At 29.0% G+C, this 26911-nt stretch overlaps 1 protein-coding gene across 3 annotated transcripts in view; it reads left to right on the forward strand.

Moving 5' to 3' along the window:
- The window catches only part of LOC136978733 (thrombospondin type-1 domain-containing protein 7A-like), a 127167-nt gene that overhangs the window by 22192 nt on the left and 78064 nt on the right, over nucleotides 1-26911 (forward strand). For 2 of the 3 annotated variants that reach the window (XM_067274529.1, XM_067274528.1), the window contains 4 exons: nucleotides 20565-20701; nucleotides 20769-20946; nucleotides 21044-21595; nucleotides 23165-23413. In XM_067274529.1, coding sequence (XP_067130630.1) covers nucleotides 20578-20701; nucleotides 20769-20946; nucleotides 21044-21595; nucleotides 23165-23413 — 1103 coding nt within the window. In that variant the 5' untranslated portion in view covers nucleotides 20565-20577. Of the gene's footprint in view, nucleotides 1-7902; nucleotides 7979-20564; nucleotides 20702-20768; nucleotides 20947-21043; nucleotides 21596-23164; nucleotides 23414-26911 lie in introns of those variants that run through there. The other variant, XM_067274527.1, reaches the window with a different exon arrangement.

Raw genomic sequence — 26911 nt, forward strand, 5'->3', positions numbered from 1 at the left:
AGTTGCAAGAGTTTTTTGACCTGTACAGAATTCTATGCATTCTCTTCCTGTCTGAGTTTGTATTCTCCTCAAGTTCGTTTCTTTGTTGTTCAATGAATGGAAAGATTGGTTTTTAAGAGTTATGCATTCGCGAATTTAACATTGTTTTCCAGATAGTTATGTGAACTAGAAGCAATATTATTATAAAATCCATTAACATAATGAAATTTAAACAGTCCAGATTAATGTTACTTCTTATATCTGGATGAATAATGACTACGACAATTTTATAGGGTATCTAGAAGAGGCATGGCATTTTTATATTATTTGGGACAATTTATCATTTTTGGCAATTTCCCGTAAATCGTGAACTAGTAGCCTATCCTTATTACGACAAACTCCTCGCAGGCATCTAGTGGATGAAAGGCGTTAGTCCTAGTTAATTGATGGATTTAGACAGAATTCTATTTCGTGCCGACCTCCTCTTTTTCAATCGAAGTTTTCTTGTAAATATAAGTCCAGTAGTAAACTATTTCTGGAATTAGCTGAACTTACATTCTCCTGCATTATTCTCTCGAGTTTTCAATCGCATCACGTTCGCATCGAAGTAATTATAGTATTTCGTTTTGATTTTTTTAAATTCCTACTTGTTACTTCTATACGTACATCTTTAACTAAAAGTTGAATTCTTCAACTAAGCTTTTTTTTTAAAAAAAAAGTAAATAAAAATATAAAAATATCGAAATTCTACCGGTTTTATTAGACATAAGCAAATTCTCGAGAAGTAAGTTGCTTGGCCACAAAACTTGTTTATACTGCCGATTACGTCCTTTGGTGAATTCTTTGATACCAGCGGACAGATCCCGGATGCTATCCATTACGTTTCAACAAGTCATGACAAAACCCTTCAGCTATCACTATCTTGCTCTCAGCAATATAAATGTTTTTCGTTACATTTGAACCGATGAACTTGTATTTTTTTAATGGCATACTCCATCGTTTTTATTACAGTCCATTTCATAATTAAGAAAATTTAAGTCTTTCAAGTTTTAATTTGTTGTTATAAAATCCACGACTCAATTTCTTATATTTTGTTGGTAAAAATATTCTGAAATTATGAATTTAGAATAATATTTTTCAAAATAATTTCTAGATTTTAATGTAAACGTTAATTTTTCTCTTTGTGTCTCTGCGTACCCAATATAGGTATTATTAATATACTGCACATTAATATTGCCTGTAATATTAATACATGAAACTGTAATATTTATTTCAAATAATATGATCAGCAAAGATACATATATATTTATTGGCGTATCGTATGAATATTTAAAAAATTTTTTATTTCACATTTTTTAAAATTTAAATTTCAGAATGACTGTCGCAAATCTTACTTAAGTTTTTTTTTTCATAACTATTTTCGATAAATCTAGATTTTGTGTTTTCTGAGACAGTGTATCTACCAATTACATGGTTAATTGTCTAGTAATTACGGCAGTTCAATTAATTGCAGGAACAACTGTATTAACGGTAGAATGATCATCTCCACCACTATTCTAGCTTGTTAATTTGTTGCTCCATCATTGATGGCGTTTCTGCATTCTGCTACTAAATGCTTTTAGTTCTGCTCTATTAATAAATTAATGAGATTACTGATACTTATATTTCCATTCCTTTCATTTCTTATCTCGCAATGTAAATACATAAATTTTAAATATATATATATAAAGCATTTTAAAAATTTTTACGGTTTAATTATTTAATATGCTCGTATTTTTCAATACAAAATTTTTCCAGAAATTTAAGTTCATAAATTTAGAAGAGAATATTCTGTAGTAGTATTATTAATAACCCACTGTTGAAACCCATTAAACGAACTTTTTAAATAATTTAATGTAAAATTTAAAATAAACAATTTCTAAGAATTGAAAGAATTTATATAAAGCTACAAATTAAAAAAAATAATAATTAATTTTCTTTTCATTTTTAATTTATAAAGGATGGAGAAAAAGAAATTGCTTCTTTAAAACGAAGAAAGTTATTTATTATTTTAATTATTTGCAAGAATTATAACCAAGATAAATATATTTTATGCGTTTAAATAAGTTTTAAAAATTCTGTTTCTATGGTAAAAATCTTCGTTGATATTAATTTAATGATGATAAGCTTATAGGGAAAAATATCAGGATTTTGTGATTTATTTAATAAAAAAATTTCTCGATAGTCATTTATCATTTATCATTTCTTTTGTATTTAACGATTTTTATACTTATCAAAAATAAATATAAAAAGTTTGTATTGTTACTTTTTAAATCATGTTTAGTATATTTTATTTATTTGCTTTAGATTATATACTGTATATATATAGCTACTTTTTGTTATAGGGATAATAAATATCTGTCGAACTCACCCTGTAATTATTTAAAAAGAAATAAATGAAAAATTGAATGCAAGATATTGAATTTTTTCTCCTTTTACAAAAATAAGATATCTTCTAAAAATAGATTTTCAGATTGTTAAAATAAATTTTTAGAATATTTTAGATTAAAAAAAGTAGAATTTTATCTAATTATTTAGCTTTGTTTATTATGAGAGATGCTAAATAATTATTAAATTTTGATATTTGATTTCGAATTTAACATTAAAAACTGGAATTTTGGATGTTTTTTATTTGTCTATTATGGTTTTTGATTTATGAATGTCACAAATACTCACGATCATAAAGATCTTTTTTATGAATTTTATCAAATAATGGAAAATTTGGTGTTAAATTTCATGATGAAAGTAAGTTAAAATGGTCTGTGAGATTACCAGAGTAATGTTACATAGCATATTTTAAAATAATACTTTTACTTGAAACCTCAAAACTTTGAGGTTACAAATAATAATAGTTTTAAAAGAATGAAAAAGTGTATCAAATATGAGTTTTATTGTATTTATTTCTTTTCAAGTGGGCATAATGATTGATGGATCATTTTTCAATTTTGATAATCTTACGCATTTTTGTTATAATTTATTCAAATAAAATTGCAAAATAGAATTTAATAGGTGAGATTGATGGATCATCTTTCAGTTTTGAAAATTCTGATACATATATTTTTTTTCAGAATTTATTCAAATAAAATTGCAAGATGAAATATAATAGCATTAAATTTATAAATATCTGGATCAACTAGTGGCAGGTTTTATTTTGCTTTACTTCTTTAAATAAAAAAAGAAAGGAGATGTAAGATTTACGACAAAGTGTTTCAGATAATGAAAAATCGTCGTGTTTAACGTACACAATTCGACCAATTGCGTTCAGATTAGATTTGATTGAAATAGAAGCAACACTTGTCTCTAGTGATCGCAATTGCTTCTATTCCCACACGAACATAACTATTTGTTATTAATCCGATTTCAGCCTAAGAGAATATAGAATTAGACAGGATTGTTATTCTCGGTATTATCGAAGATTTACCACCCATTAGACCAGAAACGAAACTTCGAACTAAGCTCTAAGACAGAAAGAAGATCAGTCACAGAACTAGTCGTGAGAAGAGAATTACCTTTAGGAATAAATTACTGGAAACTGTCATGGCTACCAAAGTTATAAATAACATCGGTTGAAAGGAAATCGCTTGAGATAGACGAGATCTCTTTTTCTGCCATTAGTGACGGTTGCAAAATTCTGCTAATTTGTCTTGTCTAGATCGTTTTTGCAAGGATTTTCTATCTCTTTACTCAAGAAGAGATTTTCGAATACATAGATCGAAATATACATATATTTCTTTTTGTTTTCTTTCTGGGCTGTCACGATAAAATTTTTTACTAAGGTATTAAAATGTCGTTTGTAGCCTATGATTTAATTCATAATGATATATGGGATTTGCTCTCTGCAAAACTGGCATTTGGAATGTTTTCCAGGATATGGATTATGCTAATTTGTTAGTTTTTTTTAAATATAATACTTGAATTTCCTTCATACTTGAAATATTTGAGTTACGAATTTTAAAATTGCCATATTTTAACGTTTAATTGAAGACAAATAAAAGCCAGCTTTTAATTTCAATTAGAATATTATTAATATTAATACGGTGATATTTTAGTTGTTATAACTTCTCTCCCTCGAAATATAAATATTCTTGTTTCGGGTAAAACAGAATTTTTCTCATTAATATTTTAAAATGAAAATAAAAAAATCAATTATTGTTTTTTTACGTATTTTTGAAGATAATCATTAAAATTTTTATTTTAAAATATCGAGAGATTCGTGCGTGACTTTTTATACTGCGTTTTCCAATAATTAGATTTTTGTACGTAGCGATTTTTTATGATAATTAAAATTTAAACGTAAACTAGACAAATCTTACAAAAAAAATTATAAATAAATAAATAATAAAACTGATCGAAACTCGGTTTGCAGGCAAAAATATAGCAGATTGTATTGAATAAAGCAATATCACATCGTGGAATCTGTAATCCTTTCCATTTCCATTTCTTTCCTCTTCTGAACGTCCTTTCAAATCGATCTGTACCCAAACATTATCATGTCCGTCTTTAATGATAAAAAAACTTTCAGCGATTTTGTCACATTAGTTGCTTTTTGCGCCATCTGTTATCGAAAACAAGAAGTATTTTATAATAATAGTATTATTTTAAATATTAAATGATTTTGACTGAATAAAATATTCAAGTTAGTCAATTACAGATTAAACTTTAACATAACCTTATTTAAAAAACAAAAAAAATATATTAAAAAACTACTTACAAGAATTACACTGATACATCGATTTATGGTAAATTTGGATTATGACGAGAAAAAAATTCATAATGGAATTTATTATAACTCGTTTTAATTTTTTTTTCACATCTTCGTAATAGTAATTTTTATTTTTCTTCCGATATATGCTGAATTCATTTCGACTGGTTTCAGTAAGGAGTCCTTGACCCTACCTACTACTTCAGTTAAAGTTTCGCTGATGGAGGATCATTTTCACGGAAGTTATTTCTTTTAAGGAGTCGTTATTGTATTTTATACAGTATTCAATTAATATTTTTTTCTAAATTCTGTATATTAAATAAAAAAATAGTGCTTTATTCCGCTATTTTTTAAGTTTGTTCTTTTAACTTTTAATGTGAAATTGAATAAAATTAATAACTAGCATATTTATTAGATAGCCTACATTTTAAAACCTTTCCAAAGTATTATCCCGTTAAATAGGTATTTAATTAAAAAATGTGCAAATAAATTATTTTTAAGGATGGTTGATGATGACTTGTAATGTTCGTTAATGCATCGGAGATGATCCTCCTCCTCCTCCTTATTATCGTTAAGAAATGGCGGAGTAATTATGAAACAAATCATATACTGAACAATAGATTTTGCTAATTATATTTGGATGGTTTATATGATATATATGAAGTCATTTATTTTTGAATAATGATACTTTAATTATTCACACGGGCTAATTTAAATTCAAGTTGAGCATTAAGTCTGGTTTCTATTCAGTAATTATACTGATTTGCTGTTGACTAATTAAGCTGCCAATTTCTGAGATTAACATGCATATATAGTATCATTATTTACAACAACATCCGAATGCTTGTTATGTGTTCATTCCTAACAATGCTAAATCGACTCTGCATGATATTCTATTACTATATTCCATATATCGGTTTACGATGAGATTCCGTTCAGTCATAGAAACTTATTGTTCCTGTAATAAAACGTACGTTGTTATCGTAACGAAGTTATAGTAGAGTAACACTGCTTTTCCTGAACAATTTTAAGCTTTGAATGATGATTAGAAATTGTTATTAGTTTTATTTTATTCTTTTTTATAGCTTAGAATTCTTACCTATTCAATGTGATTTATTTAGAAAATATATCAATATCTGTAGGATAAAATAAAATTTCTTTCAGGCGTTATAATTTAAATATTTGATGTTGCTCAGATATTAACTGAAAATTTAAGTAAATAATGTTCCTGTTTGAAAGAGCAGTTTTTCACAATTTAAATCTGAAGTTCGGAATTTTAAGTTTTTGTTATTAAATAAATCTGTGTTTGCATTATCGTGTAAGATTAAAATTAAATTTAAATTTCCATTAATTATTAAAAGGTTTGAAAAAGTTTAGATGTTTCATTTGAGAGGAATAGTAATAAAGCATTTTATAATTATAAAATTTTTAATTAGATTTTATTAATAAAGTCAAAATTAATTTAAAGATAAAATTTATTATATCTGGAAATAGTTTTTTTTTCTTAAATCCGTTTAGAGACAGAGAACATTTAAATATTAGTGTTCGTATGTAATTTATTGTTATTATTATTAAGAGGGTTTATAAATTTTAGCGCAGTGGCACAACACAGATACCTTTATATGAAACACCGTTGCCTGACAGTTTCCCTGCCGTTTTATATTTTCAATCATAATTTATTTTCATGGAAAGAAGTAGAAAAAGTTTATTGAACGAAAAGAATTCGCAATTTCAGTTATTCTATTTTTGCTTTCTTTTTTTGCTTCAAATCATGATTTAAGTTCTTTGTTATTTAATGTCATTGTTAATAATCCCACTTGACTCTTTATTGGATTTTTTCTTTTATCAAGGTAGTAATTGAATAAATTTTAGACGAGGCACTGCACACATTAAATCAACAACATTAGCTTGATCGCTGAATTCCAACAACTAACCTTTATTCTCATCCTGAAACGAAAGGATCATCGAGTTAAATGTATTTGACTGTCTTCGTAGTACCTTCTTTTTGTCGAACGACTCTCGAGTGCGAGTTAAAGAATTCCAAATGTAACATATTGTTCTTTATGATCTTAATATCTTAGTCATAAATGAAGCAAGATTGGTGAAGCGTAACTTCAATCTTAACTGTGTATAATAAATTATTTGAAGCTTCGCCATTTGAAGATGAATATTTATTCACTTGCCACTGTAAAAATTTACAATGATATTTAAATTTAGGCTATATAAAAACCTTTCAAAATAAATTACGATCTGGGTAAAGAACTTAAATAACGGTTCCTTAACCAAAAAACGTAACTTGTATTCGAATTTTTAATAACTGTAAGAAACTATGTGAAGCATTATTGACTTTCCTATGAATATATTTAACTTTACGTATAGTAGAACAACGTTTCCATTAATAAATTGCAACGGTTGTATAGATTTTTCTCCCTCTCTCATGAAATCTTTTAAAGTTAAAAGAAAATTTCTATAATAAGATATTTTCATTACAGTTTAATAGAAATAAAAAAACATATTTTAAGTTAATAGAAATTTTACGAAGAATGAATTTATATGTATTGAACTATTGACCATTTGAGCACTGTTACGATGGCGAAATTACAATTAAATATAATTAGGAAGCCAATATAATAAGTGATTTCTCCGATTTCAGTCGAATGACGTTAACGCGATACTCGAACAAGGATATAATTTGTCGTTTTTTAATTAAAAAATAATTCTATAGATTAAAAGAAAATCTCTGTTGGTCGGAATCTATCTCAAAGCGTGTAATCTTTGGGATTTTGAACTATTTGACTCGGAAAACTAAAGTGTGAAAGATGATTGGATTGTAAGACACTTCGAGATATAAATAGGTTTTTACAACAATCGTTGAATTGTAAAGTTTTGAATAGGATAAAAATGGTTTTTAATAACGGATTTAGCAAACTAAATCCAAAAAATATAGTGTATTCGAATTTGAAATGTCAGAAATGTATTTTTCTTGCGAAAAACAAGGATCTGTTCCTCAGAAATACGAGACAACTCGACTCGAACTAAAACTTTCCTTCTAAATGTATGCAACATCTAATACTTTTTTAACCTTAACATTTTCTGAAATTAATTTAATGTTAATTATATAATAGAGAAAAAAATTAAAAAGGAATAATAACAATTTAATTTACATTAATTAAAATTCTTAGAGGGCGTAGTAAAATATTTTTTTCCCTCGTTAAATGTGGGAAATTGTGGAATTTGCTAGATTTAGGACTGATAAATGTAAGTTTAATTCTTTTTGATCTTAGCTGTGAAATTAAATGCTTAATATAATAATATCTTTATGAATATAACGAGAAAATTAAATTTACTTTATTACGTAATTAATAAGGTGATGCCAATGGGTAAAATTAGCCTCCATATGATAAACGGACCCGATTAAAAATTGAAATTAAAATATAGCACGTGTATATAAAGACTGGAAAAGACAACAGTTATTTACTTTTTTAACTGATGAATTTCGAAGTTCTGAAATTGAAATGCCATCTTCATTTCCGACAAGCGATGTTAATTAGATCGCTGTATGAATACATGAATGTAATTTAGATTTTTGATTAGAAACCTTCCTTTCTCTCAAATACCAAGAAAGGATTCTAGAAAGAATGGAATTCACCAGGAGTTCTAACCAGAACTCTATTGGTAAGGAGCACGATTCACTTGTTCCATCGAAGCCAACTAATTTCATTCGAGATAAATGATACGCGATTATAGAAAAGTATTATCTAGTATTAATCGTTAAAATTTTCATATAGATAAACTTTTATATAATATATTCTGTTTTCTATTGAATAAACTCATATTTTAACTCTACATCGTAAAGTTATTAGCTGTTCTGTTGATGCAAATCTCATTTTTATATAAAAAAGAACATTATTTTTGGATTCGTGAGATTATTTAAGAAAGTCAAATATAGAAATGGAAATTTCTTTTTCTACATTTAAAAAGTTTTCAAAAGTGAATATAAGATCTTTTTCTTAATTTAGTAAGTAATATTGAAAATTGTAAAATCAATAAGATTAAATTGTTTTAAAACATCGTTTTCAACCCAGAACTGCAATATAATTATAAAGAATATCCGTAAAGTTAAACTCTTCATCCAATTAACTGTAGACAAAAGTCTAATCAAGGATGTATCTAAGTCCCAAGTAACGACATCGGTCTATTCTTTTAAACTTGAAGGCACAGCATGTTCTCGACAGATTTCATAGAAGCTTATCTTAACCGTGCTGACCCCAAATTCTTTGTGCTAAGAGGTTCAATCCATGAAAGAGTTTTCTTTGTGCTAAGAGGTTCAATCCATTCTTCTTAAATAAAATTCTAAATTTCGATTAGATGATTAAAAAATTATTTACAGTATAATTGTGAAAAGTAAAAAGAAAAGTTCTTGATGTGAAAGCTATACAATTATTCTACCGGTACTAACTAATCTTCCGGAACTTGCTAATTAGATTTACTTGAAAATCTTTTCGTATTTATTTGAAAAAAGTTGAAAGATTGAAATTTCGTGTTGGCTAAATCTATTTTACTCATGAGAAATTTTAAAATTACTTATTAAATGAGTTAATGTGTTAAGGAAATTGTTCCAAGCAATGCAAATCTTTAACTATGTAAAACCATTTGCAAAATAAAGAATGTATTGAGAAACAAATTTATTCATTCATTCCTTTTGTCAACGATTTACAGAAAAATATCACTCTCTTAATTTCAAGTAAATTTGAGATTTTATAAATGAAAACTTAATTAAATCGAATGTTTTCAAACTTAAAACTTAAACTTAACTTAATTAAATCGAATAGCCCTATTCGATTTAATTAAGTTAGATAAAAATTACCTACTCGAATCAATATATCTGTATTTTGCTAAATTATTGGTATTATAAGTTCTAAACTGACTTCTGAGTTAGAAAGAAATATTATTTATAAGGACCAGAACATAACAAAAATAAATATCACAAAGACAAAAGAAGCATTTGCTTATGCAAATTAAAATCTTGCGTAATATACAATATAAATAATACGCTAAAAACAAGAATCGCAAAGCTGTTAAGTATATTTCGAACTGTTAACTTATTCTTCTATTAACATCAAAAAATTGCATTTACTCTTAACTATAAATTACTTTTAGTTATTAATGTACTTTTTTTTAATTGTAGCTTTTGATATTAATTGTTGCCAAGAATTATCGGTTGACTTATGTACCGCATAGCATAGTGTTTTCGGCCCGTTATGAATTTATTATCCTGCTTTGGAATTTTGCCCGAAGGAACCATTAGAAAAGAGGGCTAGGCTCAGTTCCCCACCTTGAGCCCACAGCTTAATCGATAGTAGGGGGCCGGTTCTATCGTCTAGCCGCCTTATATCTCTAGTAACCTGCTAGATACGCATTTGACAGTAGGAGGGAACTTACGTCACGCTAGGAAAACAGAGAAGTATCCTGTCGGGATTCGATCTTGGTATCAAACTGTACGATATCTTTTGTCAAACAGATTTTTGCTTTTCAAATTGGAAGATGTTAAACTTTAAATTCCCAATTTGTGATCTGTTTTGTAATTGTATTTGTTTTTAATGTCGCTTTCGTATACTGTGTCCTAGATTTCTAAAGGAAACTGTTGTTCTATATTACTTAAAGCAATTATACTACATAAATGCATGAGTTATAAATTAAGATAAATATAACAGCATTTTCATAAAACAAGTAAATGTTTTTTCCGTGTTGATTTTATATAATAATAATATACACTTCATATTTTATCGATATTAATTATACTCGTGTCTTATTTACAATGTATTGTAATTTGCTCATAAAAACATTATGGCAAAATGAAAACATTATGGAATGAATGGATTTCATTCCATAATGTTAGTTTTTAAATTTTACATTTTTCGTTGTAGAACATATTTTTGGGCTCTAAAATATCTAAAAAGTTATCACTTACGGCATTTTTGAATAACTTTTTATGAAACTTATACAGCAAAGAGATTGCATTTTATAAACAATGACAGAACATTATTTTATCATTTTATGATTTATTCCAAAACATATCTTTTCATATTAAAAAAAAATGTTCTTTTATTTTAAGCTATAAATATGAAATAGTGAATATAATGCATTTATATTGTCGTTTCATCCTGTATTATATTTAATAGAAATGACATTTTTCTTTTGAATGAAATGATTTGATAACACAGTCGATTTCATAGTTTTGGTTTTTAAATGAATTCAGATGTATTTTATGATTCTTTTCTAATAAATAATTAAAGAAATTTGATATCAATAAATCGATCTTTTGATGCTAAAAGCCACTTCGACTGTAGAAGAAGAAAATAATAAATGTTTATATAATCTAGTTACATCTAATACACCTTATTGCTGAGAACATACATTTATTACGTATAACTAACGTTTTCGGCCCACTTTATGGGCCATCCTCAGGTTACAGTTGTTCGACTCTAATACAAAATCGAACACGTTCAAAATTAAACTAAATTAGAACATACATTTTAAATTTAAACAAATAGAACAAGTATAACACCAAATAATAAATAAGAAAATCCAAATAAAACACAAATGTAAATGAAAATAAAATACGGTGACTGGCCGTAAACATTAAGGAAAAATTCTTTATCCTTTAACGCATATATCTATTGAGCCTCTGTATAAGCATTATTATGTGTGTTACTTTTTACCATGTACTTCCATGATGACGGTAACCCCGTCGCATCTTTATAATTTAAACATCTGCCAGACAAACCCGCTCTGTAAATTTCGCATTTCTCCGTTATGGATGACAACGTTGGCGAGTGTACTTTTGCAAGAATTTTGGCATCCTCCCATTGCACAACAGAACCATCGGCTTGCGCAATCCTGGATAACGCTGTTGAACACTTGTTTTTTGCGACATCATACTGGTGCTCTTTAATCCTCACTCTAAGATTTCTATTGGTGACCCCTACGTAGTCCTTATCAATTCCCAATTGCTCATTTTTGTATGGAATCGCATAAACTCCTGCCTGCTCTCTATCGCCAATTCTTTCTTTGTCATTTCTAATCAACCTATATACTGTGGGGGCCCTTTTACATAATATACTGGCGTTTTTGTGTCTCGATATTTGCTTCATAATAGGGAAGAGACATTTATTATAGGTAAACTTTGTGAAGTTACCCCCAGCTTCAGGTTTCTTCTTAGAGTTGCTCTTAGGCTTTACGTATGCTGTTATTAAACGCTCTATAGACCTTGTTTCAAACCCTAACTCCTTTGCCACCATTTTTATTCTACCCAGCTCATCCATCGTGTCCATTATATTCGAGCAATACAAAAATGCTCTTCTGATTAGGGCCCTAAATGCGGATAATTTATAAACGGTTGGGTCATTAGAATTTGCCGGAATATACATCGGATCATGTGTGGGTTTGATGTACACCTTCGTGTACAAAGTTCCATTCCTAAACTCAATGCCAACATCCAAGAAGTGTAGTTGCTTGCTACTTATTTGCTCAAGGTTAAGTTTTAAGCCATGCTGGTTAGAGTTCATTTGGTCTAAGAATCGTTGAATCATTGCATCATTATTCCAAATAATTAGAACGTCGTCTACATATCTTTTGTACATGATTATGTATTCATTATAGTTGAAAATCGTCATGCGTTCCATTCTTCTTACCACCAACTCACAGAGCAGGCCAGACATCGGGCTGCCCATAGGGACCCCTCTTAACTGCTTGTAAACTTTACCTTGGAAACTGAAAAATGACTGAAAGCATATCAGATCGACCATTGTCTCTAAATCTTTTTTGTGTTCGTATGCTTTTGGGTGCAACTCACATAACAGGTTCATTAACTCTTCAAAACATGAGGTAAGATTTATTGATGGAAACATACTCTCGAAATCCATAACAGTCCCAATTTCTTTGTCCATTAACGATATATCATGCAGGTTTTTAACTAAACTAAAAGCGTCTTTTGTGACGAATTGGTAGTCTTCAATTAATGGTGTTAAATGCCTATGCATACGTTTCTCCAGAATGTAGGTTGGTCCTTTACATTTCTCTACTACCGGTCTGACCTCTTTACCGCTTTTATGTATCTTTGCGAACCCAAACAACCTAGGTACGCCTGGGCAGGTGATGTGGGCCCCTTTTAGGAAAGGGAACAACGATGCTATGGGCGATTTTTCTAATCTTCTTAATTTTCTGTCAATTCTTTCAACAACAGTTCGGTCCACCTCTTCACACTCAGTTTTCCTTATATATTCATCTAGGGCTTCATTGTACCTTTGTTTCTTCATTAAGACTAAATGCTTACTCTTATCAGCCCTAGTGACCACTATATCATTAGCATTCAACCATTTTTTAGCTTGGTTAATGCACAACTCTTTACCCTGCCTTCTACAGCATTTTTCAGTTTTGAATACCGTCTTCCATCTGTAATAGTCTTTATCAACTTCACACATACCTACAATTCCTCTTTCAATTTCGGCTACCACACCTCTCCAGTTCTTATTGCTGTCCGGAACATAATTAGGACCTTTTTCCAGGATTCGTTCCACACATTGCGGGAGTTGAATCTGATCCCATAATATATACGGGGTTGGCTTCAAAGTGCTCGTAGTCTTGGACGGTTGCTTTTTTGTAATCCACAGCAGTTTATTTCTGTATTTCTTCCTTAAACTAATGGTTATCCTGTCAGTTAAGCCAACCACTCTTAAATTGATACTCGCTAACATATCTGGGTTCTTTTCAAATATATTCTCTTCAAGTTCCACTATTTCTTTAATGGTTCTGTACTTCATATTCTTTACACGTTTAATTGAACTATTTAAGCATAGCTTTCTTACTCTTTCTCGCATGGACATACATTCTTCTGGCAACTTAATTCTAAAAATGGACATTGGATAGACTCTTCTTACCCGACACTCTTTCAAAAATTTTAATCTGGAGTCAATCTTCACAATCTTTACAGCCAGTTTTCTATAATTCCTATATAGACAGGCCGGTGACGCCATAATTAATCACTAACTCAAACTCAGCCTTCTTACTAAATATACTAGTTACATCTAATACACCTTATTGCTGAGAACATACATTTATTACGTATAACTAACGTTTTCGGCCCACTTTATGGGCCATCCTCAGGTTACAGTTGTTCGACTCTAATACAAAATCGAACACGTTCAAAATTAAACTAAATTAGAACATACATTTTAAATTTAAACAAATAGAACAAGTATAACACGTATTTTATTTTCATTTACATTTGTGTTTTATTTGGATTTTCTTATTTATTATTTGGTGTTATACTTGTTCTATTTGTTTAAATTTAAAATGTATGTTCTAATTTAGTTTAATTTTGAACGTGTTCGATTTTGTATTAGAGTCGAACAACTGTAACCTGAGGATGGCCCATAAAGTGGGCCGAAAACGTTAGTTATACGTAATAAATGTATGTTCTCAGCAATAAGGTGTATTAGATGTAACTAGTATATTTAGTAAGAAAGCTGAGTTTGAGTTAGTGGTTTATATAATCATCAAAGGTTCAAATCAAAATCAAAAGAGATCGTCAACACCATGAAGTTTTTGTAAGGATTTAGAGGAAGATATTCGTTTTTCTTCGTGGCATCCTATCGCATATGTAAGAAATAAACAGTTATGAATCACATTTAATTGAAAAAAACGCTGCAATTTTGTATAATTTTAATTCAGTTTTCTTGATTTATTGAGGGGGGGAGACGATATATGTTATAATCGATGATATTGCGTTGATTTCTCGATAATTTATTATATAAAAACTTCGTTTGAATGCGGTAGATTTAGAATATAGTATAGCGATAAAAAATCTAAATGAACATGGATAAGATATTAAAAGCTGATTTTTTTTCTTCTTCTGAATCGAAGATTATTTACAAAGTTTTACAAAAAACAATGAGAAATGTATCATGACGGAATTAAACTAAAAAACGTATTATATCAGTTCTGCTTACTAATGATCTGCAATGTAAATATAAAATGTTGGATAACTTACCATAAAGGCTGATAGATAATTTTATTTTTCGTTACTGTGCTTAATATAGACACAATATTCGTATATTAGAATCATCGATCTCGTTTCGTTTAAGAATTGGTAAAATTGTGTTAAGTTTCCCGGAAACGAACTGCAATTAATTACAAGAAGGAAAGTTTTTATTAATTCATGAAAAGCAACTTTCCAAGTCGGTTCTTCTGTTTTAGCGTTAATTTCAAACAGGAATGACGGATTTTACAGAGACGGATTCACATTGTGATACCATACAGCAAGCCGATTATATACTAAGGAATGATTTATAAGTTGTCTGCAGTTCCATTACGATGTAATTTTTAATAGGGTTGTTTTGTTTTTATATCAAACAAATTGGCAGGGATACTTTTCTAATTGAAAAAATACTATTTTGTTGACTTAAGAAATTTTAAAATTTAGAAATTGTGATCGGCAACTTTATCCTATTTTCGAATATTCCTTTTAAATTTATAGCTTTCAATTGATAATGTTTGTTAAAAATTTAAGCGAAAAGTATTCAGTTTACATACACAAAAATGTGTATGTTTATATGTTGTGTTTAGATTTGTTCTTTTTCAATGTAGACTTCTCCCTATATTTTTTGTTTTTCTCTGTTTTTCGGATAAATTATGTGTAAAAACTATTACAACATTAAATCACTTTATACTTGTATTTTATTGCACTAGAAGGCATATTAGGTTTCTAGTGTAGCGAAATAAAATATAAACGAACATGTTCGCCGGATTCTGAAGGAACTTCAAGTGACTCTCAAGAAGCGAAAGTCTGCTCCAAACTACATGACGAAGCAACTTGCTACTCAAAAAACCCTTAGGTGGGAACTACATGATGGAGTCTTGAATGCATCGTACAATCTTGAGGTTTTTACGGAGTCTTATTATACTTTTGGCGGAAGTGAATATGCTGGTAACAATCACTGTTTCACCAAAGAAGAGCTAGATGTAGATGCTGAAGTCAAATTAAAACTGCACGCTAAGTTTTCGCCGAAGTTTCTGGTTTGGCTGGAAATCAGTTCAAAGGGACGTTCACAGTCATGGCTTCTGTTGGGAGAGAAAGATAGCACAGGGACAAGACTCTAAGAATAATTGACTCGATGCAATGATAACACTAACAACAAGACTTTATTTCATGTCTTACTCGTTAAACATCGAAGAGCAGAAGTACAAGTGAACAAGCTTTACTTACTTATTATATATTTTGTCAACGTGGACATTAATTATTAATAGGACAATTATACTGGTTTTAAGCTTTTACGCAAGAACCGAGGAAAAAGTTCTTAAAGAAAACTTAAAGAAAATATATAATAAGAAACTAAAGGACAGTAAGGCAATAATAATTAACCTTTACTTACATATGTTGTGGATCACGCCACCCGTTGGACACCTGACTAGAGTTGACCTACTTTTAGTAAGGGTAGGGTGACAAAAATTCCACGAAACTTTCACTACAAATATTCGCGACAGCTTCCCACTACCAAAGAAATGTGTATTAACGAATGCATTTAGGGAGGAGTAGTTCTTTCCTAATAGAATAGTGATCTGATAGAGGATATGTCTTCTAGCCAGACATGACCATTGTCCATTATGCTCATGACACAATTGCCAAATTTGACCATTACGGAATTCGATATCACTTCCGTGAAGCCAACGTTCCGCAATTGAGACAGACTGAGAAATTTTGATACCAACTGAAGCAAAAAGTGTACGAATTAACTGATTTAGTATGTATTCATATTATTTAACGTATTTGAAAAGTTTAGATTTGATATGTATTAATTAAAAATGTGTGAACTAGTTTTCTAGCTAGTCTTCTCAAGTCTTCTATCCTATTAATCCAGATAAAAGTAATATTACAGTTCTATTAAGTGTTTTAAGATATGTAGTAACATTTAAATCAAATATTCTTAAACAATCAAATAATGCCATATGTGTTATTATTTAATTATAAAATTAAAATGTTTTCTTTTAATATTTGTTTATAATCAAATCATGATAATTAACATTTCAATATTTAGTGTCTTAAGCCGTTTTTTTTTAGCAATAACTATCAAACAGCTGTAATGTTTATGAAATTAGTAGGCGAAACTTATATTCCAAAACAATTTATTGAAATTAAACGCTATCGAACATCACAGTAGAGAAGTATAAAAAGTTTATAATTTTATTGAAAATTGAATAAAAAATTTCTTCTGGAAAATTTAAAGAAGAAAGTTGTTCATTTCTTCTCATTTTCAAAATTAAAAAAAAAAAAATCTAGTGAGGAGCGATAATAAAGGAATTCCATCAAAAACTCTTTACACTAGAATCTAGTTATTAATTTCAATGTTTAACACAATAAACAAATTAAATATTTATTAATGTTGTAACTAATTGCATTATTATTGCCTTTTTCAGTTCACTTTAATTTCATTAATTACAATTCCTTCCACAAAGAAAATTATTTATTACTATCGAGTATAAAATGCCTGCTTTACCAAATATTATAAATTTATTTTAAAATATCTTTCACACAGATATGCAAACGTCATTGGGACTATGGGAATTTTCAGTTAACAACCTAATGTCTGTTCTCATAGCAACGCAAGAAGTCATTTAAAATAATAAAATTGGATTTCATATTTAATGGTATTCCCAAGAAAATATATCATGATATTGTGAACTTTAATTTTTGATAAATGGAAGAAATTCCCGGAAGACTTCATTAGTCTCAAAATATAACTAACAAAAGTTTATTCTCAGTTGATACGTTATTTCAAATTAAATATTAATGAAAAGAAAATTTAGTTTAATTGTCATTTCATAAAATTTTAAAGCTATATTTTCAAATATTCGATACATGATAGAACTAGTTTTTTTTTCAATAAAGGAAATTAATTATCCATACGATTATAAATGCTCTAACAATCCAAAAACATTTAAAGAAATGTATTAACTAAATAAACTTAATATATATTTTTAAGTTATTGAAATTACTTTTTTTTAATTATCAGAATGTGTTTAATTAATAAAGTATAGACATAGGCTTTAGTAAATTATAAAGTTTTTCTTATATTTATTCTGAACGGTCAAATTAGATATTAATTTAACCGCATACATTTTGTATTATTGATTTAATTTACTTCGAATACGATTTTACGTTTTGTTATAATTTTTGTTTTTCTGTTATATCGATAAAAACAGTGAAATAGGCTTCTAAACAGTTGTGTTTGGTTGTTTGCAGCAAAGTGACACGTGGGCAATCTGCCGAGAGGGAATGCCTTTAGGAAAAGGTTCTGTGGGAAACTGGCCACTGTTTAGGTCTACAAACGTGAAGAAAACCCGGAAAATTCTGTGGCCAGCCCGTTGGAGGGGTGCTAACCCATGATCAACTACCAATGTTTGGTGATGTTGTCTACTCAGGGTTACTCGGCGCTGGTGGGCTTAAATAGTAGTGAAAATTTAAAACTAATAATTACGTAATGATGATTAGGACGACAAAAATTTATAATTATTAATGATGATTATAATGAAAATATAAAAAATTATAGTGAATATATTTTATATCTGTATATTAAAAAGTCTTTTAAGTCCCTTTTAAAGATGACGATTCTTTTTCTTCAGGCATTATGAATATCTTTAACAGATCCATCACGGCTTTTGCCTGATTCTCCGCAATGGGACGACCGGATAGTGAAGGATGAGGACCAATATATATTCGGGTTGAATAGCTGTTGGGATCATGAAAATTTCTGAAGATGTCACTTGGACTCGAGATTGAATCTCTTAATGCATTAGGCATATACTTTAATTGTAATACATGAGTATCATCATTATATGAACGTTGATATCGCACAAAACAAATGCTTTACAACTCATTTCTTGTTTCTAATCGTAATGGTGATTTTTTTTTCAATTTTCTCGTCGTACGGGCAATAAGAGCATCTTTTTTAATGCTATCCGACAATCTCTGTGTTACCGTATTTCAAAACAAGAAAAGATAATTTGACAGGTTTCCGTCTTATTAAGGTTCCGTTTCAGACAGGTTTTACCGTATATATAATATATAGACGTTGCAATTTTTAATGGGTTATTTTTTCGCGAATCATTTTTTCATTAACATCAATCTCTTAGTATGCGAAAAAATTATTTAGAACTAAAACGGATCTGAAAAATCGAAGCGGCATATAAGGTACTCCCACTTCAGCACAGAATAAAGAATATTTAGGAAAAAGTGTTTAGTGTGTTTAGGCTCGAGTATCAAAGGCGCGGAATGACTGAATTTTTATTGTATTCTAGTTTTTAAATAAATAAAATTAGAATACACACTTTATCAGGGGGGAAAAACAGTTTAAAAGAAGTTATTTACCATTAAATTATTCACCGTGAATACATGCAAAAACTACTTAGCTATAAAAATATCTTTAATTAAACAATGACATTTTTATTCAAGAGTTGGGATAAATAGGTAGAGGGTACATCGTATTGAGGCCGTTCGGAGAATTCATTAGCTTGTGGAAAAATCAACCTCAGATATAAGACACGTGGCGATTTTTTGAACCTTTATAAGATTTTTTGAGCGACATATATGCCATAAAATACCATAGTATTCTTTCTTTAATATATGATCTACAAGTTTATAAAGTAAGCTTATGGAAAATTGATTTTTCTGCATTGTACAATATAAATGCTGTTTACGCCAGTATTATAGAACGTACAGTAAAAAGATATTTTGGTTGTTTATATTGCTAATAATTAGATTACAGTTACTGAATGCATAAACATTTTTGTCTATAGGAAGCTTTATGAATTTTTATGCGTCAGTTCTCGTTCGTTCAAATATTTTTTCTTGTTGATGTATACGATTATATTTTGCGTAATGGTTTTTTTTAATAGTAATTTATTTCTACACTTTAGCTCTGTAAAACAGTTGCGCTTACATAAATTTCTGCATGAGTTATCATCGTATAAATATTATTCATTAATAAGCTTATTCCTAAATATATTAATAAGGAAATATTAATATTTTATAAAGTACAGTACTTGAATCTCCAGAATCATTTCTTTACCAATGTTGTTAATAGTGTAAAAGGTTTTCGTCGAATTCTCGATTGAATTTAAGATGATAATTAATCGAAGTATTCTTTTTAATCAGTTTTAATTAATTAACGTTTTTATAAAGTGCAAATTAACTAATATATAAATTTACTTGGCGATTGTTTAAAATTTATTAGTTAAGTTTCATTAACATTTATTACAGAAATAAGAACTTTTTGTTATTTAGCATTTTAAATATTTGTAAAAGTTATAAATGATTTATATGCGATTAATAGACATTTCATTTAAAAAATTATATATATATATATTATATATATATATATATATATATATATGTATATGTACATATATAACATTAACATATGAAATATAACAAGAACTCCCGAACCGATTTACCATTACATTTTCTTCGGGCGATTTGACGCTCGGAAATATCTTTATGACATATCGGAATTTGTCGTCATAACAACATCCGGCAAGTATCTTTATCCTGAAACTCTTCCAGCTATCAATGCCTTCGAGACTTCCACTCGAATGTTATGATCTTTCAATTAGACTAAAGAGTATTCTATCCCCTGAGCGATCATAAAATTCAGCAATTTACATTTGATAATGTTTCCGGTCGTTTATTCACGTTTTATTGAATCCTTTCATACAACCACTATACTAGCAAATAAGTGAAATGTTTTCTTTTTAAACGTTTTCTCAGTTTTTCCTTTTTAATATCTAGGGATATTAATTCCATGGGGAGAAGGGTGACGCAATTAAGTACAATTGCTGTTATTGGATGCTGCATTTTATTAATTCATCCTGTTCAATCTATTAAATTGCCTGTTCGAAGAAATACGACTTTTACATGGACGACAGGTAATGAATAATTTGTCACTAAATAATGTTATTCAATTAAAATTAATTATAATTACCATTGATTTAGGACGCTGGGGAGTATGTTATAGCTACGATAAATGTGGAAAAGGCGAAAAAGAAAGACACGTATCTTGTTCCGATTCTGAAGGTTTCCGGACATTGGAAACAAATTGCGATATTAACACAAAGCCACCAACGGTAACTACTTGCTTTCGAGTATGTGACGAACATCGAAATCAATTAAGGTAATTTTTAAAAATTCTTAAAATGTACAATATAAGTAAAAGTTCTTATTAACATTTGCATTGTGTTGTATCTTACTCCATTAATTCTTGTTTTCAGGTGGAGAGTGGGAGAATGGGGGCCTTGTTTATCCGTGGAAGTTAGCGAAACATCGAACGTTTGCAGGGAAACAACTGGTCGTGCGGTTAGGACTGTTACCTGCATCTATACATCTCCTGAGGGTATCAGTGAAAAAGTGGAAGGAGCTGCGTGTGCTCGTTTCGATAAAAAGCCAGATGACACTCTGCCATGCAGCAAAGATTGTCCTCAGGATTGCATCGTAACAGATTTTCAACCGTGGACATCCTGTAATGGATGCGAAGCTGTAAATCGCACAAAATCCAGAATTGTTTTAGTTGCACCCAATAAGGAAGGTCGGACTTGTCCGCCTCTAAGTATTATGGAGCCGTGTTCAAATATGGCTGCTTGTCTTCAGCGTCCATTACAGAAACCACGTTATTTATTAAAAATTGGGCGATGGAGTCCGTGCATTAGTTCTCCACATTTGAAACCAGACAGTATAAAAACGAATTATCAGCATCGTCCCGAGATTGGTCAGCGTGTGAGAAATATCACCTGTCTGACCGATTTAGGTGATATCGTCGATCTCAGGTATTGCAATTACTTTTTTCGTTATTACATGGAGATCAATTAATCGTGTAATACTGTATGAAGTATATTATTATTATTATTATTATTATTATTATATATGACTATTTAACTGAACTACAGAAATGATTTTGTTGATTTTACAATAATGAAAACATAGAAATTCAATTCTATTTTTAGATGTTTCTGCCCTTCTTTCTGCTTAATATGTACTGTACGATTTTTATATGAATTATATCAATTATATTAGATTAATATTTATACATATTAATAGAAAAATGAAATTTATAGTACAAAAGAGTTGCGATTATTTACTTGATTACGATTTAATTTTAATTAAAACATTCCTGATAACAGCTAATAATCGACACTCTGCATCTATAATTTCTACTTAATTAAAGATTATTAAATAGACATAAGCTTTGCATTTAATTTTAAATTATAATTATTTTTATTGTTATGATGTTCACTTAAGATTTATTATCATGTATCTTTAAAATTAATTACAGAGAAATTTTGAATGGAAATGATTTGATGGAAATTAAACTAATTTGAAAATATAACTTTACGTAAGGAAATTAACTGGTAACAGTTTAATTATGTAAGAATTTGGACGTTAACTTACAAAGTTGTTTACGAAAACAGATGTAATTGTGCTTGAATTAATGAATATCTAAATAGTTTAAAAAATGCGGAAGGTATTATTTAGAATAAAAGGAAGCCGTTATTTAAGTTATTAATAGTTAACAGGATAAAAGTAGCGCGGTTGATTATTTTCGAATTGAAAAGAATCATTACGATAAAGAGAATTCTCGATTCTTTAATGTCGCTGTAATTATCGTCAGATGCGAAGATGAAGACCTTCCAGACTATTGTCTCCTTGTATCTCTCAACTTCACAACTCGTCATTCAGAATAGTGAATAGAGTCTGAACGCGACAGTTTGTGCAGAGTTGGCTTCCAGACACTTTTCACTCAACGGTCTGCCACCAGACAATAGAAACAACAAAAGACTTTTCCATACTCCTTACCTGATAATTAAAAAGATGTTTCATGACCGTATAATTGAACGTAGTTAAAGTGGAAAGGAAATTGGAAAAGCAATCTTCTTTCCTGTCGGTACTTAACCATCGTTTTCGTCTGTTTTTGGCAAGAATCGATTTGGAGACCAAAGAGTTGAACCGTTCGAAAACTGCTGCTTGTTCAGCTCAATGGATTTTGCGATTATCGAATATTGTAATTAAGGTCAATTGCTCTGCCGCAACAAATATAATAAATTACAAGTAAAATTTAGTCTTCATTAATTTTGAGCTAAGTTTTATAAATTGGATTCAATTGAAAAAGCATCCATCGTATTCAGTAGATGCGATTTATTAAATTTTTTTTCGCATATTTTTAATATGAATATTTTAACTAAATATTATTTTGAAAATTACGAAAATTGATGAATTTATCATAAAATAATATTGAAAATGAATAAATCCGATACTTTAATGTTAAATGAATAACTGTTAATGTATTATATATATATAAGGAAAATATAAATTAAAATTGTAATTATATATATTTTTAGCTTTTGTCAACATAATTATAAAACAATCGAGACTGTACAGAATTGCATAGTACGGGTAAATTGCGTTTTAAGTCCGTGGAGTGAATGGAGTATTCAAGAAGAAGGTTGTATTACTTCTGAAGGACGAATTGTGCCAGAAATTAGAACTAGATCTAGGCGGCTTTTGAAGCTTCCAGAAGGAGATGGTTTTCCATGTTCTCCTCTATATGATGAAAGAATTATTACCTCCGGCCTTCCACCTTGTGATAAGTAAGATTTTTTAAAAATCTTTAGTCAATTCATATACGGTATATCCTATTTATAAACAAAATATTTGCTGTCAAGTTTAAATTTTATATTTATTAATTTGTGACAGTGCATTTGATAACGGATCAGTAGATAACATTTTCGATTTACACGAAAATAGTTACCATTCCTTTTATTATTTTATTTTAAATTATTTTACTAGACTATTAAACGAGTATGAGTGTTATAAAAATTTTTTAATAGTAATTTAAAATAGACCGTTTTATAAACATGTTTGATTGATGACAACTTCTCAAACTGATATATTTTTTCCCTGTAGTTAAATAATATTTAAATAAATATTCACATATTTTCTACGTTTATACATTTTTCTAATTTATATTTATTTTATAAATTAAATCTTTTGATAGTTTATACTGCACATGTTATGCTAAAGTCCGTGAAGCGGATAAAGCTAGTATTAATGGGCTATTGCTAACTTTATCCAATCCTTTGATTAAAACAACAATATATTTTGACTTATTCTAAAGAAGACAGAACCAGCACATGACTCGTGGCAACAGTTAAACTTCTAAAATGCGCCTTATTCAAGTCACTAGCAAACAAAACTATTATCCAAAAAATGGATGGATGAAGCAAGAAATAAAAACTTGGGCTTTGTTCATATAATATGGAGTCTATCCATCATTGTTTAGATGTTTCTGACTTGTGAGTGTAAATGTTGCATTTTCATTGGCATGAGCATTTTGTTTTTTAGCCACCGCCTTATTCCCACTATCATGGGAATAGAACGGATTTACCAGAATCTTAGCACGGTGTTACCAGGACGGTATATGTTACCAGTGTCTAGCAATTTATTGCGAGATTTTTTCAATCTGATATTTTTTCACGTCTGTGATAAACTTGAAGTCATTTGTAAATTCCAGAACCACATTAATAAACATAATTAAAGATAAACACAAAAATAGGCGTATTTTCGAATGCACACACAATTATGTGAAAACATACTGTAACACTACTTTTATTTGAGGCCAAGTACCTCGAAAATGGCAAAGACGTTAAAAGCTTCATTTTTTTTTTCCAATTATATTTATTACTATGATTAATCCCTGGTATACTCCATTTAAGACGTATGTACAGATCGGTACTCTATAAATCAAAGTACTTATTTTTGTTACTTCAAAGCTAAATCTACAATATTTGTAGCTTTTAAACTATGATATTTTTAGCTAAATCCGATGATATTTTGGTGAAATAACTAGCAACATTTATTTTCGTTTAACTCCTTTTCTATGCAATAAATTCTAGCTGATTTAAAAATATCCTTCTTTACCCATCCAATCTGGATTGGAAATATGTCATTGTAGATTATCCGGCTAAAATAAAACTCAATTTTTCTTTTGTTTTATCTAAAATGAGTGGACAATGCCCGAATTTTAAGTTTTGTTTTGCTTCATCCATTCGTTTTCGATAGTCAGCTACTGTATCTACTTGTGACTTGGATTAAGCGCGTTTTACACGGATAAAGTTCAAACCTAATAGATTGTTACTTGCTTTATACGACAAACTTGGATAAAGCAAGTAACAATCTATTAAGTTGGATAAAGTTAAGGTTAGCCGGTTAATCCTAGCTTCATCGAATTCGTGGGTGCCGGTTAATCTTAGCTTCATCTAAATTCTGTAGCCGTAACATATACTGTATATTATTTGAGAATAAAGAATTGCTAATTTTAAATTTATACATGCAAGAAACTAACTTGCATGTATAAATTTAAAATTAGCAGTTCTTTCAGATCATCATAATCTTTTTATATTCATCATAAACTCAGTTTCGTCTTTTAGGGTAAGTATTGGAAAGCTTAAAAATTGGAATTACAAGTGTTCATATTCTGAAATATTTTCATAAAAATTTTATTCTTATTTAATTTTAACCTTTTTAAATACGTTGAAGATTTTAAACTTAATTTAAGAAATTATAACCAAGAATGTAATCGAAAATTTCTAAGGTGGGTTTCCCGCATTGCTGATTGTTTGCATAGACTTAACGTAGGTAGGTAGGTAAGCTGACGTAAAAAAGCAATAGCCCAACATCACTAGCAACACATTATTGTGCAAGGAACTGCCATATCGGTATTACATCTTCTTGCATATTATACGCAAACCTATAAGCTACGTAACAAAGCTCAATAAAAAGAAGGAAAGCCTGAACAAGAACATGCATTAAATTTTACTCTTCTTTACCTCGAGGCTGTTCATGTAACCTAGTATTTGGATCTGATATGCCTGTTTTCTGTTTCATCCAGTGGTCAACTGCTTGTGACATTTTTTTACGCTGTTTACTTTTAAACTCGTATGGGGCGACAGTGGGGACCGGCAGAGTGCGGGACGGAAGCGCGTTAGTGTCCCCTTGCCGCCCGGTATGCTATTTATCTCACGCTCAAAATTATTTATGAAATAAATTATAAATCAAAAGTTTTATAAAACAATAATTTTTATCAACTGCAACAATTTACACTATTTATGCAGAGTATTTTAACTAATTTAGTAGTAAGTACAGTATATTCAATAGTAATAATGTAGTTGTTGACTCAGTCTAGCGATAGAAAATTAACATCAATAGCCTAATTTTATATCATTGAGCACTATGTTATTACATTTTGTAATTATAGACAATACAAGAATGTGTTTTAAGAAAATTTTTTTCTAATCGAAATGCTCATTAAAATAAAGATTTTAAAAGCTTCGAAAACAAGAAATTTTGATTACACACGAATTCAATTCTATATGTGTTTAATTGCTGTATTTTTAACATTAAAAAGCAGTTTACTTTTTATCAACGTATCAGTGCTTTTTATTTACGCTATTGTGAATTTGCGTGTAATATTACTGTATTTTTGATGAAACTATCTTTTTTTCCGTACTAACATTTGTTATACTTAATGATTTTTTCTTTACATTTTTATTTCGTCTGTTTCATTTGTTTCACTTTATAAAATGAGGTAGATATATTTCAAATTAATCTATTCGTATTATTCATTGGAGATTACATTATTTATTTTTTATTACAAGATTTTCGATATTTTTTTACATGCTAATTTATCAAAGGATTTTTACGTGTTTAAAATTTTTATATGATTTCTTGTAAAGTGGGTAGACGTTTTATTAGCAATGTATAACTATAATTAGCTTCACGCAATTTGTTTACTTGTAAAATAGTGAGCGACTCGTGTCAATGAATTATCTTAAGGATTTTTATATTTGATATTTGACTCCTGTTTTAAACGACAAAGAATAAAAGATACGAAAAATCATTTCCACAGACAGACGTTACAATCTGTAAAGTCAAAATATTAAAAATATATAGGCCTATATATATTTAGTAATATTTAAAGAAGGAATACAATATTAATATCGTGTATAGTATTTACAAATCACGTACAAAAATAAGAAAATTTTATATATAATTTTGATTTTAATTCTTATCAAATGTGATTTAACTTA

This window comes from Centruroides vittatus, unplaced genomic scaffold, assembly GCF_030686945.1.
Source record: "Centruroides vittatus isolate TY-2023 unplaced genomic scaffold, ASM3068694v2 contig_549, whole genome shotgun sequence".
Lineage (NCBI taxonomy): Eukaryota > Metazoa > Arthropoda > Arachnida > Scorpiones > Buthidae > Centruroides > Centruroides vittatus.